The sequence below is a fragment of the Nicotiana sylvestris genome, chromosome 5 (genome assembly GCF_000393655.2).
Source record: "Nicotiana sylvestris chromosome 5, ASM39365v2, whole genome shotgun sequence".
NCBI lineage: Eukaryota > Viridiplantae > Streptophyta > Magnoliopsida > Solanales > Solanaceae > Nicotiana > Nicotiana sylvestris.
Genome location: NC_091061.1, coordinates 116,201,032 through 116,217,741, shown reverse-complemented (window position 1 = coordinate 116,217,741; position 16,710 = coordinate 116,201,032). Strand labels below are relative to the sequence as shown.

General features: G+C 38.1%; 1 protein-coding gene across 1 annotated transcript; it reads right to left on the bottom strand.

Moving 5' to 3' along the window:
* Positions 1-14,523: 14,523 nt before the first annotated feature.
* On the bottom strand, positions 14,524-16,710 carry LOC138869205 (uncharacterized). The gene is made up of 3 exons (XM_070146805.1): positions 15,744-16,710; positions 15,344-15,436; positions 14,524-15,248 (listed from the first exon to the last, which is right to left on the bottom strand). The coding sequence occupies exons 1-3, from the start codon at positions 16,708-16,710 to the stop codon at positions 14,524-14,526; spliced, it is 1,785 nt and encodes a 594-aa protein (XP_070002906.1).

Here is a 16,710-nt window from a genome sequence, read left to right as displayed (position 1 = left end):
ATTTTTTATTTTTTTGGTTTTGTTTTGTGTTGGACAAAAATGAAGAAGGGGTGTTGGGTTAATGGAGCGGACCGGGTCGACCCGGTTTGAAGTGGACCGGGTCATGGGGAAAGTTGGGCAATTATTTGGGCCTGTGGTTTGAAATTGAAGAAGTGGCCCAATCCGATTTTTCTTTGTATTTTTGTTCTCTTTTCTTCTTTTATTTTTCTAAAACTAAATTATAAAAGTACTTAAATTATTATTAAGAACTAAATTAAGTTATAAAAGCGCAAATTAACTTCCAATAACAATTAACGCACAATTAAGTAATAATTAAGCATAAAATTGTTCATTTGGACATTAAATGCTAAAAATGCAAAAGATGCCTATTTTTGTAATTTTTAATTTTTGTAAACAAATTTAATTACTAACAATTGTAGAATTAAATCCTACATGCAAAATGCGACATATTTTGTATTTTTTATTAATTTAACAAATAAACATGCACAGACAAACATACAAATAGTTACACAAAATATCACAAAAATTGCACACCAAGAAAAATTATTTTATTTTTGAATTTTTTGGGAGTAATTCTCATATAGGGCAAAAATCACGTGCTTACAGCTGCCCCTCTTTGCCCGAAGACACGAAGGGTTTTCGTGCAAAGATAAAGCGAGCGATTTTTGCCCATCCGAGTACTCCGTGTGAAGCATTTTTTTTTTAATTTTTTTTTGAAAAAGATTTGACCGAACCTTTGCTTCAAAGGTTTCCTACATATCCTGGGCTAAACAAGAATCAGGTCAATGTAGTTCGGGAAGTTTTGGTAGCTGGGACTACCGTGAGACTGCAATGTTACTACTGTTGCATGCTGTTATCACTGCTTACTGATCTCCTTGTTACACCGTGTTTAAAAGAAAACAAGAAGCTAGGCTAGACTAAAATTTGTTCTTGTTGCCTTGCTTTCTTGTCGACTTGTGTTTCCTCCGGTGCTTTTCTTCAGATGCTTTTCTTCCTTTTGACACATGCACTTGAGTTTATGCTGGGACCTCTTGTTGCATTCTTTTGCTTCCCGGTGCTGGGGATTTTTATTGTTTCCTGCGGGGGATTCCTGTTGTAACCCTCTGTTTTATTGTCCTCTGACTTGATCTTGAAATGTGTGCCTCTGTTGTATGGGCGGGATCCCAACTTCAATACTTGAAAATTAATGCTGAAATGTATGCCTCTGTTATCTGGGCGGGCTCCCAACTTCAACGCTTGAAATGTAAAGACTGAATGTATTCCTCTCGTTATACAGGTGGGCGCCTGGCATGAAATGTGAAGACTGAAAAGTATTCCTCTCGTTATACAGGTGGGCGCCTGGCTTCATCATCTTGAATTTAACAACCTCTATTTTCCAGGCGGGATCCTACCACCAAAACAAACGAAAATTTCCTAACCTCAGTTTGCACTGGGAAGATTTGTGAGTCGTTAGCAAAATTGTAACCTATTTATACTACTGATGCAATGATGAGAGTAAACTAAAGACTAGACTAGGATGTGCATCTCCTACGAGTAAAACCAAAAACTCTTGCTAGCAAATGTGTCTGCTAAAATAAAAACCTCGATGACTCAAACTAGAAAGTGCTTCTTCTATGGTTGAATCGGAATGAACTAAACTAGGAAGTGCGTCTCCTTGGGGTGAAAACTTCAGTGACTAGAACTAGGAAGTGCGTCTCCTATGAATAAAATATCGATTTTAGGAAGTGCGTCTCCTAAAAAAACTTGAAAGACCTTGATTAGGAAGTGCGTCTCCTACAGGTAAAAGTTCAATAAACTAGACTAGGAAGTGCGTCTCCTATGGTCAAACTTAAAATGAATCAAACTAGGAGGTGTATCTCCTAAGGGTGAAATCTCAATTCCGGAAGTGCGTCTCCTGAAATAAAATATAATCTGAAAAAGCCAAACTAGGAAGTGCGTCTCCTATAAATGGACTATCAATATTAGGAAGTGTGCCTTTTATGGGTAAAATCTCAATGACTCAAACTAGGAAATGTGTCTCCTACGAATGAAATCTTAAATGAACCAGACTAGGAAGTGCGTCTCCTAAAGCAAAAGTATAACCTGAGCGAACCAGACTAGGAAGTGCGTCTCCTAATAATGAAAACTTAATTCAGGAAGTGCGTTTCCTATGCATGAAATTAAACTTAGGAAGTGCGTCTCCTAGGGGTAAAATAGTCTTAGGAAGTGCGTCTCCTATGGGTGAAACCTTAATGATTTTGAACTAGGAAGTGCGTCTCCTATGAATGAAAATAATTTAGGAAGTGCGTCTCCTATGCGTGAAATCTTAATTTAGGAAGTGCGTCTCCTATGGGGTAAAAGTAAACTTAGGAAGTGCGTCTCCTATGGGGTAAAAGTAAACTTAGGAAGTGCGTCTCCTATGGGCAAAACTAAACTTAAGGAAGTGCGTCTCCTATTGGGTACAATAACTTTAGGAAGTGCGTCTCCTATTGGGAAAAACTAAACTTAGGAAGTGCGTCTCCTATTGGTAAAACTATTCTTAGGAAGTGCGTCTCCTATTGGTAAAACTTACTTAGGACGTGCGTCTCCTCTTGGTGAATTGGTGAAACTAACTTAGGATGTGCGTCTCCTGTTGGTGAAACTAACTTAGGATGTGCGTCTCCTGTTGGTGAAACTTAACTTAGGATGTGCGCCTCCTGTTGGTGAAACTTACTTAGGATGTGCGTTTCCTGTTGGTGAAACTAACTTAGGATGTGTGTCTCCTGTTGGTAAAACTAACTTAGGATGTGCGTCTCCTATTGGTGAAACTAACTTAGGATGTGCGTCTCCTCTTAGTGAAACTTACTTAGGAATTGCGTCTCCTGTTGGTGAAACTAACTTAGGATGTGCGTCTCCTGTTGGTGAAACTTAACTTAGGATGTGTGTCTCCTGTTGGTGAAACTTAACTTAGGATGTGCGTCTCCTGTTGGTGAAACTTACTTAGGATGTGCGTCTCCTGTTGGTGAAACTAACTTAGGATGTGCGTCTCCTCTTGGTGAAACTTACTTAGGATGTGCGTCTCCTGTTGGTGAAGCTAACTTAGGAAGTGCGTCTCCTGTTGGTGAAACTAACTTAGGATGTGCGTCTCCTGTTGGTGAAACTTAACTTAGGAAGTGCGTCTCCTATTGGTGAAACTTAACTTAAGAAGTGCGTCTCCTATTGGTGAAACTTAACTTAGGAAGTGCGTTTCCTATTGGTTGAAATTAAACTTAGGAGGAAATGTCTCTCCTATGGGTGAAACTAAACTTAGGAAGTGCGTCTCCTATTGGTAAAAATAAACTTTAGGAGGAAATACATCTCCTGTTGGTAAAGACAAACTTAGGAGGAAATGCCTCTCCTATGGGTGAAACTAAACAAACTTAGGAGGAAATGCATCTCCTATGGGTAAAAATAAACTTTAGGAGGAAATACATCTCCTATGGGTAAAAAACAAACTTAGGAGGAAATGCATCTCCTATGGGTAAAACTAAACTTAGGAGGAAATGCCTCTCCTATGGGTAAAAATAACTTAGGAGGAAATACATCTCCTATGGGTAAAAAACAAACTTAGGAGGAAATGCATCTCCTATGGGTGAAACTAAAACAAACTTAGGAGGAAATGCATCTCCTATGGGTGAAACTAAAACAAACTTAGGAGGAAATGCATCTCCTATGGGTAAAGACGTGGAATGTATTCCCTTGTTATACAGGTGGGCGCCTAAAATATGAAATGCACAGACAAAAAGTATTCCTCTCGTTATTCAGGTGGGTGCCTGTTGGTAAAGACATAAAATGTATTCCCTTGTTATGCAGGTGAGCGCCTAATAGTAAAGACATGAAAAATGATATGCCCGCATTATACTGGTGGGTGACCTAGAACAGAAATGAAAAGACAGAAATGTATTCCTCTCGTTATTCAGGTGGGTGTCTGTCTTCATCAATAACTTTGAAAATAACATCCTATTTGAGGGCGGATGAACCCAAACTATCCTATTTGAGGGCGGATGAACCCAAACTATCCTATTTGAGGGCGGATGAACCCGACATATCCTATTTGAGGGCGGATGAACCCGGCATATCCTATTTGAGGGCGGATGAACCCGACATATCCTATTTGAGGGCGGATGAACCCGACATATCCTGTTCGAGGGCGGATGAACCCGACAAATCTTGTTCGAGGGCGGATGAACCCGACATATCCTGTTCGAGGGCGGATGAATCTGACATATCCTATTCGAGGGCGGATGAACCCGACATATCTTATTCGAGGGCGGATGAACCCAAAGAAAAAAAAACTTGAAAAATGTCCTACCTCGAAAACTTGTTGGGGATTATTTTGATGGGGATGACTTTCCCCCTTTCTTTATATTCTTTTTATTCTTTTTTTTATTATTATTCTTTTTTGTTTTGCATAGCTTCTTCCTTCGAAGATTACCTCCCTTGAGAGTCGTTTTGCCTTTCCCCGAAAGGAACCGCTGAGGATACCGATTTTCACCAACCTTGTATTGGACTCCTCGAAACTGCTAGGGATAACACTGTTGGAGGGAACTGGGGATTATTTACTTACCTGCTGAGGGATAAAATGCTATCAGCCGGGGATAACGCTGTTGAGGATAACACTGCTGGGGGATTTTCATTTCTTCAAAATTGGTGCTCCACTCTTTTGAAGCCTGCTGGGAGCGACACTGGCCCTTTGCCTTTCCAAACACAAGTTTCAATCTTTTGTTCGGTCTGCTGAGGATTCAGCTTCCTTTATTAAAACTTGGGGATAACACTGGTTCAAAGATCAGCTCCCTTGAGACTAGTGTTATCTTTCTTCTTCCCCAAATGGGTACCTGACTTCCAGAAAATTTTCTAAATGAAAGGAAAATTTTCTGCCCCAGTTTGACGGTCTCCCTTATGGCATGCATTTCTGTCATCAATGCCATTTCCTTTACCTGTTTCAAATCAAACAAAATTTGTTAGTTTAAAACATGGTGGTTGGTTGTGATACTCCTACTGGGATGGCTTTCCCTTTCTCCTTCCTTGCTTTGCGCTCCACAACTTGTTGGGGGACGATATTATTTGCTGGGGATAATCCCTTTCTGCTGGGGATATCCCTCTTCTTTTGTGGCATAGCTTGGAAACTGGCATTTCCCCGACCTTTTAGTCTAGTATGGATTTCGCCAAATCATGCTCACTGCTCTCCTTGCTCTGTTCATGGGCCTTGGCCTTGAGGTTTATAACCTTGGTTTTGGCAAGGATATCCCTCTTGACACTCGTCAATCCTTTTGTCAATTCCCTTTTGCTGGGGATATTTTCTTGACACTGGCCTCGCGCTTGTTCCTTACTGACTAAACCACTTGGATGTACTAGTCAGATCTCATTTGGCATAATTGGAAAGCTGATGGTATATTTTGAAGTCAATTCTCACTTGTTCTGACCGAACAGACTCTATTGGGGAATTTTTCTATGAAAGGAAAAAGATAAAATGGAACAGAATAAAAAGACAAAGGAAAAGATGACTCTTTAACAAAAGAAACTATAAATAAAAACCTATCAAACACGGATACTGACTCTAATGGTCATGACATGCGCATGTGGCCTATCCTCTACCGCCATCATCTTTCAAGATCTTCAATTGGCAATTCCCCATCTGATTCTCAATCTTATTCGACTTGTAGTGCCCAAAGGGTTTTCACTATCAAGTCTCTCTCATATTGGTTTCTCTCTCATCTTTCATCGCCTTATGGTGCCCGTGAAGGTTTTTACCGATAAGACTCTCTCATTTGTATCACTTTCCAGCTGGGGATTTGGAGTGTTGCCGGTATGACTCTTTCTGCTGGAGATTAGAATCCTTTCTGCTGTGGAACAGAATGTTGTATACACCGGTAAGACTCTCATTTGTCTGACTTGATATCTTTTGAAGACTGATCAGAAGGTCTTTCTTTGGACCGTAATGTGGGTTTTGGATAGGCTAGAAAGAAAGGGTATTAAAGGCTCAAAAATGCATCGATTTTGGGTTATTAATTACAACCTTCGGAACTAGATTTATTTACAACAAACGCAACCTCTGCCCCAGTTTCTTGCTTGGGGATATTTTAATTGATTTTTTCTTTCCATTTTTCAAAACTATGACTGAGCCGTGAAGCGCCTACGTATCCTCTTTGAGGAATCAGGTCAAACGTAGTTCCCAATTCCTCTGTTTTCATTTGACTTTCCTTTGTTTTTTTTTATCATTTTCCTTTTCTTTTCTTTTCTTTTCTTTTCCCTTTTTTCTTCGTTTTGTTGTTTTCTTTCTTTCTCTTTTTTTTCGTTGCTACTGATTCCGAACGAGGGGTATGAAAGAAAATAAATAAGGCTCAAAAGGGGTAACGAAGGATAAAGTGTTTAGGTAGCAGAACAAAGTGCCTTCGTCATTCCAGTCTTCAAAACATGCCAAGTGCAAACAACACAATTTAAATTTGTAGTCTCTTCTGATAGTGCTGGAATTGACAATTATATTCAACATCTGTTAGTTCATTTGTCACTTCTAAAGCACCGTTGGGCGACACTCTCATTCTCATTATTATGAGCGACCCTGATACCAATTTGGTGAATCTTTGCTTTTTAACGGTTTTCTTTGTGTTTAACTTGCCCCAGTTCCATATGACTCAGGCTCCAAATAATCTCAAACCGTCCTTATTTCCTTTAAATGTTCTGATCACCTTCCTAGGGCTTTATGATTAACTTTTAAGATTAGGCCCAAACTGTGTGTGCATGTCATGTCACTAGAATCAGCCTTGAACAAAAATGATAAAAGGACTAAACAAAAGATGACTGGAAATAGTAAAAGACCGAATTTTGCATTAGACTACCGGTGGAATGGTTTGAATAACAAAACAAATGAAACAAACCAGAATAAAATCCTAAAATAGCTTGGACAAAACTTAAACAAACTGCTATGACAAAATGGAAAGATAAGAAGGTTTGACACAGGACAAAATCCGAATTAAAATCCTAATAATCCGAACAACAGAAATGACAACAAAATAAGCCACCAAAAGCTTCTCTCTTGCTAACCAAGGGACGGAGCGCCCTCCCACTTTATCAAAAACTGGCATCTTAGCCACTGAGCTTTGCATCAATACTGCCAAGACCATTACCAGCTTCAACATCATCAACCTCCGTCGGCAAGTTCTCGAGGGGGTTCGAGTGCTCCATGTCACTGTTATTAATCACAATCCGCCCTTCTTGGATCATTTTCTCTACTTCCCTTCTCCAACTATGACAGCTCTCAATGTTTTGCCCTATGACATTGGAGTGGTATGTGCATCGCGCTGCCGGATCAAAGTTCCTTGCAAGTGGATTTGGAGTACATGCGGGGAGTGGATCAATCGAGCCAGCATGCCTTAGCCTTTCAAACAGACTGGCATAAGATACCCCGATAGGGGTGAGAGCCTTTCCTCGTTTCAGCAACCTCTTCATTCTTGCATGTTGACAGGGCCGGAAACCTGATCCAGATGGCTTTTGGAAGGCTTGTATGGGTGGGTAAGCATTTCGTGAAGCCGAGTACCTGGGAAGTGAGGTATGGCTTTTGAGGTCACGGGGAAAGAAGTGGTGTTGGGGAGCGGAGAAGCATTGAGGAGTGATGGAGCTACTCGGATAGCTGGGAAAGCTGCCATAAATGGGTTGGGATGGAGAGTATGGGGGATCTTCCATTATGGTGTTGGGTGCTTGGGAAATGACCGAGTTCAAGAGGCTTGGCGGTGGAGGGGGTGGTGCTTTTCCCGTTATCCATGCCTGATACATGTCTGCCACATGCTGTCTCAGCATTTTCACTTCTTCTACCAACCTGTTGTTCTGTTCGACCAATTGTTGTCGGTCATCAGTACCGATCCACTCGGTTCTGCGGTTCTGAGCCATTGTCCTCTGACTTTGCTTTGCAGGGAGGAGTTACCACAACCAACCACTTTTCTATATATGAACAAAGCAAAGGGAAGCCATCACGTTAGTGTTAGGGCATTTGACAGATAATCATGTATCAGAGATACAATGCACCTAAGCAGTTAGACAATTGTGCCCCTCTGAAAATCTCCCACACTTTCCTTTATTCATTTTTTTTTGGTGGTGGTGGTCGAATCTTATGGAGATTGCCTACGTATCATGACCCCGCATGAATCAGACCTTGCGTAGTTCGGACCAATAAAAGATAAACAATACTAAACACTTTTTTTTCAATTTTCATAGTTAAACAAACTGGGTTTCAAAGGTTTAAAGATGACCTACAAACTCGAAAATCAAACAACCCATATATTCTAATCAAGAGATTTATAAACTCAAAAACAAAAGACTAGCTCCCTTTCTCTGTTCGACAAATGCAATCAAATGGTTATTTTTGCAAACGTGGCTCCTTCCAAATTCCACATGAATTTTGAGGCCAGGGAGGATTATTTTATGACACTTTACAAACTTGTCCGTTCTTTTACGAAAACAGCCTTTCGACAACTGAAAGATACTCTAAGGCTATTTCGGCAAGAACGGTTTAAGACGCGGCCGAAGCTGGCTTGGCTTATTTTGACAAAAGACGGTATTCACCTGACCGCTGACTCTTTGTTTTTTTTTCTTTTTTTTTTTAAAATTACAATAAAAACCTAGTGTTGCAAACACGGCCCTTCAGCGCCTCGGGGACGAAGATTTATAGGGTTGTGTGGGTCAACTAGACCAAAAATCCTAAACATGACCCAAAAGGTGGCTGTTTATGCAAAGTCAGCCTTCCGGCGTCCCTTTCGGGAACATTCGGCTATTTATGACAACACAACATCACCTGACTTATTTATGACTCTTTTTATCGTTTTTCGAATTTAGAAAAGTCAATATTGCAAACACGGCCTTTCCTTGTCTCAGGGACGAGGATTTTTAAGGCTGTGTGGGTCAACTGGACCAAATCTTAAAAATGACCCGAAGGTGGCTGTTTATGCAAAGTCAGCCTTCCGGCGTCCCTTTCGGGAACATTCGGCTATGTTTTGACAAAACAGCGTCACCCGACTTCTTAGAAATTTGACATATATATTTTTTGTTTTTTTTATTTGTTTTTGGCTTTTTTAGCAAAAGGTGGGGTTGGACCCGATGAGGGTTGCCTACGTATCTCACATCCGGTGAGAATCAAACCCGCATAGTTCGGGCAGGTCATGAATAAGTAAATGAACTAACATTTTTTTTTAATTGGAATTTGTGAAAGAACTGCTTCAAAAGAAGAAAGGAAGTATTTTTTTGGTTGATTTTTTTTTGAAAGAAAGACTTGTAAGAATTCCTTTTCTTTTGATTTGAACTTTGAGAATTGCAAAAGTAAAAGGTGATATTTTTTGTCTGAATTTTCATTTGTTTTCTCTTATTCTAAAGAAGAAAGAAAATATTTTTTTGGAATTTTACCTCTAATAAAAGAAATACTTCTAAAAAAATATTTTTTTGAATTTTGAATTTTCTTTTCAATTTTGAAAGAAGAATCAAAATATTTTCGGATTTTTTTTCTTTTTAAACGAAAATATTTTTATTTTTATTTTTATATATATTTTTAATATTTTTTTAAAAAAAAAATAAAAAAAAACAATTAAAAAGACTTTCTAAAGAAATCAATGATGGGAAATAAAGATATATATATATCTATTTTTTGCAAGACATATCTTTTGGAGTTTTACTTTGAATTTTCTTGGTAAGACAAATACTCTTTGCAACAAATAAAGACATATATATATTTTGGAAGTAAAGAAAAATACTTTTTGGATTATATATATATATATATATATATATATATATATATATATATATATATATATATATATATATATATTGGAACAAATAATAAACCCACGCTCAACGCACGACTCGTTTTATTTTTATTTTTTTGGCATTTTCATAAACAAATAAAAAACTATTTTAAAATAAGACTCTTTTTCATTTTCATTTTCATGACAAACTATTTTTTCTTTTTCTTTTTTTGAAAAACAAACAGAACGACTTTTTTTTTTCTTCTATTTTTCCCTTGCTTTTAATAAAACACGCTAATAAGACATTTTTTCATTTTCACGCTAATAAAACACGTGATGCAAACAAACGTTCCTACTAGGGATCCGGCATGAAGTTGAGTTATTCTAGGTTCATAACCTGGGTATTTGTTCTAGACTGTGTACCCGAGCGGACAACTCGAGTCGAGGAGGGGGCTACGTACCGGGGACCCGCGGGGTCGTCCGGCTTTTGTAACTTATCCGAGCCTCTTTCTACTTGGGTATGACACTAACAGAATAGGGAGACTCGACCAGCGAGCTTCTCCCCGGAGGTAAGAAGAGAAGGGTTTCGGCGCAGTTTATATTTACAGTTCAAATAATATCAAAGCGGTAAAAGCAACATTTAGCACATTAGGCTCAAACATGTAAAAATCAGATAAAACCAAATATAACAATTTATCTAAGCTCGAATTTCTAACCCTGAACCAGTGGTTCTGGGTTTAGTCCCCAGCGGAGTCGCCAGAGCTGTCACACCTCCTTTTTCCGTACCCGAGAGGGTACAAGGGAGTTTTTTCTAATTAAAGGACAATCGAACGGGATTTGTTTATTTATTTCAGAGTCGCCACTTGGGAGATTTAGGGTGTCCCAAGTCACCAATTTTAATCCCGAATCGAGGAAAAGAATGACTCCATATTACAGTCTGCGCACCAGAAATCCGGATAAGGAATTCTGTTAACCCGGGAGAAGGTGTTAGGCATTCCCGAGTTCCGTGGTTCTAGCACGGTCGCTCAACTGTCATATTTGGCTTGATTATCTGATTTAATACAAATATGAACTTATGTGCAAATTTTAACTTTTTACCGCTTTCATAATTATTATTATTATTTTTTACAAGGAATTGCAACGTTGTGAAAATGTATCTCGAACCGCGTTACAATCAATGTACCCGTGGTCGTCGACACACTTTGACTCCGTTGAGATTTGGATTTGGGTCACATCAATGTGCACCCGAGTTTAAGAAAATTAAATTATTAAAGGCGCGCCTAAAGCGACTAGCGTATCATCTACTTTGGGTAGGGCCGTGGAATTTTGCTAAACGGTCCATCCCGAAGTCTAAGCAATATAAAGCAAATATTTACTGAGGGCCCCGCAATTTTGTATTTTTATTTGGTGAGGCTCATCTCATTCTTATTTTTAAAGATAAACCTATAGTGACTACATTTCTTCTATTAAGTTTGTCTCTAAAAATAAAAGAAAATTTCTCAATTAATTACATGCTGGAAAAAAAATAACTTATTAGTTATTAGTTTACGGCTAATGTGAATGGAAAATTGCGATCGAGTTTGTACAAAGAAAAATTGCTTTCATTCTATATTCTATTATTCAATAATACTGGAACATGAGATTGACACACCATAATATCAAAAACAAATTAACTAGTATTTGATTAATTTAAACTAAAATTATTAGATGAAGAAGTTATACATATGCAAGCCCATTACTCATTAATTAATCGACTACATTTTTATACAAAGAAAGGAAAATTATATTCAAACACAAATCTAAACAGGAGGGATTCAACAGGAACAAAGCCTGATTAATATTTCATTTCGCTTCAAGCCGAGAGTGTACAAATGTGTACCTGGAAATGACAGTACAAGAAGAAGAAGATCAGCAAAGTAGTATGTAACACAGCAACATACAGCAGCAGAAAGCCCAACACAGTAGCTTCAACACCTCAGTCCAGAAATCCCAACAACATGGAGAAAACTAGTAAAAATGGAGAAGACAAATAGTGCGAAAATCTCTCTTTATTTTTTTCTTTCTAGATTTGAACTCTCTATGGCGTTCTTCCGCTCTCAATATTTCAGAAAATTTGTTTCTATCTTTTTTACTCTCTCAAAAATGAACTCTGTCCTTGTATATTCTATGTATCCACAGTGTATATCGACTGTATACTGCTCTTTCCGCCCCCTCTTTTCTTCTTCTCTCTATCTAGTTTTTCCTCTTTTTTTTCCACCCCTTCTTCCTAAATTTTCTCTTCTATTTATAGCAAAATTTTCGAAATTTTCAGATTTGTTTTTTTATTATTTTATTATTTTTTTAATTAAAAGAAATCCCACTTACAAATTGCTTTTATTTTTTTAGAAAAAGAAATCCCACCTTTATTTACTTTTATTTTTAAAATTCCAACTTTAATTACTTTATCTTATTTAAAATCCCACTTTTTATTTTTTTAAAAGAGAATCTCACTTTATTTAACTTTTCTTTAAAAAACAAACCACTATCTTTTCTTTTTCTTTCAAAAATGCTACTTTCAATTACTTTAAATTTTTTAAATTTTCAGATATCTTTATATTTATTTTTTAATTCCAACCTTCTTTTACTTTTAAATTTTTTAAAAATTTCCACGAAACTTTTTATTTTTTTAAATTTTCTACATTCTTTTACTTTTTATTTTTTTTAAAAAAAAGAGAATTTCACCTATTTTTACTTTTATATTTTTTTATTCAATACTTCCCTTTTTCTTATTTGTTTTTTTTAAATCATTCCCGAAATTATTATATATTTTTTAAAAAAATAAAAATAAAAATAAAATAAAATATTTTCGGATTTTTTATATATAAAAAAAACAAAAAATAAAACTATTAATAGTGATAATTCACCTTTTATTTTTTATTTTTTTGGTTTTGTTTTGTGTTGGACAAAAATGAAGAAGGGGTGTTGGGTTAATGGAGCGGACCGGGTCGACCCGGTTTGAAGTGGACCGGGTCATGGGGAAAGTTGGGCAATTATTTGGGCCTGTGGTTTGAAATTGAAGAAGTGGCCCAATCCGATTTTTCTTTGTATTTTTGTTCTCTTTTCTTCTTTTATTTTTCTAAAACTAAATTATAAAAGTACTTAAATTATTATTAAGAACTAAATTAAGTTATAAAAGCGCAAATTAACTTCCAATAACAATTAACGCACAATTAAGTAATAATTAAGCATAAAATTGTTCATTTGGACATTAAATGCTAAAAATGCAAAAGATGCCTATTTTTGTAATTTTTAATTTTTGTAAACAAATTTAATTACTAACAATTGTAGAATTAAATCCTACATGCAAAATGCGACATATTTTGTATTTTTTATTAATTTAACAAATAAACATGCATAGACAAACTTACAAATAGTTACACAAAATATCACAAAAATTGCACACCAAGAAAATTATTTTATTTATGAATTTTTTGGGAGTAATTCTCATATAGGGCAAAAATCACGTGCTTACACTACCTAGGGTTTAGGTCAAATAAACTATACTACTCAATACAATAAATTACTTAAAGAAAATAGAAGAGTGTAGAGAACTTACCTTGAGGATGAATGGAAGGGATGGGAGGTGTTTGTGGGAGAGGAATTTGAGAAGAAAAGAGAAAGGGGGAATTGGGGGAAGGGCTGAACGTTTGGTTTGAGAGAGAAAAAAGAAAAAGGGGTTGGGGGGAGGGTTGCTGAACGGGTGGATGTTTAAAAGAAGCTAGAAAAAAAATAATATATATATATATATATATATATATATATATATATATATATATATATATTAAAATTTGTATTGCCGCGTCGTAGGGTGTGGCGCCCCATGCGGCGTGGTAGTGTAAAATATTAAAGGCCGTCTACTTTTGTTTGTCAGACCCGTTTGGCCTGACGTGGCGCATGGCGCGACGCCCCATGCAGCGTGCTAGACCATTTTTCATAGAGTTCACTTTATTTTTGACATTTAGCTTACGGGTTGCACCCCGACTCTATTATGTACTTATTTTATGTTCAATCCATGCTTGTATTTGCCCAATAAACTCTCACTACTCCTAAATTCTAATAATCCTTAAACTACAATTTTGGGTTAGTAGGGTTAAAGATTGGGTTGCCTCCTAACAAGTACCTGATTTAACGACGCAGATAAGCGCATTTAAGGCTCGCTCGACTTATGAGGTTCAGTCAGATGGATCTCTGACAATTCATTTGGTTCATTCATGCCCACATATAGTTTTAATCTCTGCCCATTGACTCTAAATGTATGAGAGTCTTTCTCTGAGGCAATCTCTACGGCACCTGAAGGGAATACTTCGACCACTCGAAGTGGTCCAGACCACCGTGACTTGAGTTTACCCAGAAATAGCCTTAGTCTTGAGTTATAAAGCAATACCATGTTTCCAAGATTGAAATTTTGCTCAACAATGTTCTTGTCATGCAACCTCTTCATTCTCTCCTTATACAGCCTCGTGCTCTCGAAAGCAAGATATCGGAACTCGTCGAGCTCATGCAATTTTGTGACTCTAGTTGTGCCCACAGCCTCAATGTCCAGATTCAGCTGTTTCATTGCCCACCAAGCTCTATGTTCTAGTTCCACTGGCAAGTGACAGGCCTTCCTGTACATCAACTTATATGGTAACATACCAATTGGTGTTTTAAAAGCAGTTCTGTAGGCCCAGAGTGTATCATCTAGCTTTTTCGCCCAATCAATTCTTGTTGCATTCACAGTCTTGCTCAGTACACTCTTTATCTCTCTATTCGACACTTTGACCTATCCACTAGTCTGAAGATGATATGGGGTTGCCACCTTGTGGCGTACATCGTACTTTGCTAAAAATTTCTCGAATGCTCGATTGCAGAAGTGAGTGCCTCCATCACTGATAATAGCTTTCGACGTCCCGAAACGGGTGAATATATTCTTCTTCAAAAACCCCACCACCACTCTTGCATCATTGGTGGGAAGTGTTGCAGCTTCCACCCACTTGGACACGTAATCTACAGCAACAACTTTGTGCTTATTGCCAAAGCAGCTGACGAAGGGGCCCATGAAGTCTATCCCCCAGACATCGAACACTTCAACATCTTGAATTGGGTTCATGGGTATCTCATGGCGACGGGAAATGTTCCCGGATCGCTGACATTCATTACAGTCCTTCACCCATTGATGTGCATCCTTAAACACTGTTGGCCAGTAGAACCCGACTTCTAGTACTTTTGCTACCATCCTGACTCCTCCAAAGTGCCTGCCATATGCCGATGCATGATATGCCTGCCAAACAGAAGATTGTTCTATCTCGGGGACACACCTACGAATCATATTGTCAACACATATTCTAAACAGATAAGGTTCATCCCAGTAATACATGCAGTAGCCACGATAAAACTTTTCCTTTTGCACAGATGAAAGGTCATAGGGAACTATACCGCTTGCCAGGTAATTTGCAAAGTTTGCATACAATGGCACTTCCTCAAGGCTTGTAGCGAGTAGCTGCTCGTCTGGAAAGGTTTCCAGAATATCCTCAACCTCAACTAAGTTTTTAGCTCCCTCAAGTCGTGATAAATGATTAGCGACTTGGTTTCTGTGCCCTTACGGTCACGAATTTCAAGGTTGAACTCTTTCAGTAACAGCACCCAACGAATCAGGCGTTGTTTGGACTCCTTCTTCTCAATCAAGTATCTGAAAGCTGCATGATCAGTTTATACAATTACCTTAGAGCCAATCAGGTATGATCTGAACTTGTCGAATGCAAACACCATAGCCAGTATCTCCTTTTCAGTCACAATGTAGTTTAGCTGGGCTCCACTCAATGTTCTACAGGCATAGTAGATTGGGTGCATTAGCTTGTCTTTCCGCATAGTAAAATGATTCCCGCATCCAACCACTTAATCACCTCTTTCTTCACCACTTCCTTCATGTTGGGGTTCAGCCTTCTTTGGTGTTCCCTGGAAGGTTTGTGCCCCTCTTCCAGCAGAATTTTATGCATAAAATACGTCGGTTGATCCCCTTAATGTCTGTCATGGTCCACCCAATGGCAGTCTTGCATTCCTTGAGTACCCGCAAAAGTTGTTGTGCCTGCACATCTAACAAATTAGATGAGATAATAATAGGTAATGTGGAGTTAGGTCCAAGGAACTCATACTTGAGATGGGCAAGCAGTGGCTTCAACTCCAGCTTTGGTGGTTCTTTTATGGATGGCTTGGCTGGGGGAGTTTCTCTGTTTTCTAAGTGCAATGGCTCAAATTCAAGTGTTCTATCCCAAAACCCTCTACCCTCTAAAGCCAGCACCCATTCTGCCAATTCTTCCCCATTCACCTCATCTAAATTTACCAGGCATGCAACAAGAGGGTTTTCAATAGTCAATGTTTCATCATTTGCTTCTACGATTACATCCACGGCATCAATAAGAGAGCAATTGGCGAATTCACTTTGTCGCCTCATAGATTTCTGCACATTGAATGTTATTTCCTTATCGTTCAATCTCATCTTGAGCTCCCCAGTTTCATAATCAATGAGAGCTCTCCCTATGTCCAGGAACGGCCATCCCAAAATTATGGGAAGTTCTTCATCCACCTTGCAATCTAGAATCACAAAATTTGCAGGGAACACAAATTTCCCTACCTGAATCAATATATCATCCAGGGTACCAGAGGGTCTTTTAACGGTTCTGTCATCTAGCTGCAATAACATAGAAGTGGGTCTAGCTCTTCCAATCTCCAACCTCTTATAGATCTCCAGGGGCATAAGATTTATGCTAGCCCCCAAATCACAAAGTGCTTTGGCAAAGGCAAAGTTACCAATGGTGCAGGGAATTGTGAAACTCCTTAGATCAGACAACTTCTCAGCAATTGGTCTAGTCACCACAACACTGCAGGTCTGAGTTAGAGTCACTGTGGCCAAGTCTTGGAAATCGAATTTTCGGGACATCAAGTCCGTCATCATTTTTGCATAACCAGGCAT

Bases quoted from the DNA above. Each gene is read 5' to 3' on its own strand.
- LOC138869205 (XM_070146805.1), bottom strand. From the start codon at position 16,710: ATGCCTGGTTATGCAAAAATGATGACGGACTTGATGTCCCGAAAATTC. The intron at 15,437-15,743 runs GTATTTTATGCA...CTGATCATGCAG, and splicing joins CATTAAGGGGATCAACCGAC to CTTTCAGATACTTGATTGAG. The intron at 15,249-15,343 runs GTAAGGGCACAG...AAACCTTTCCAG, and splicing joins CAACCTTGAAATTCGTGACC to ACGAGCAGCTACTCGCTACA.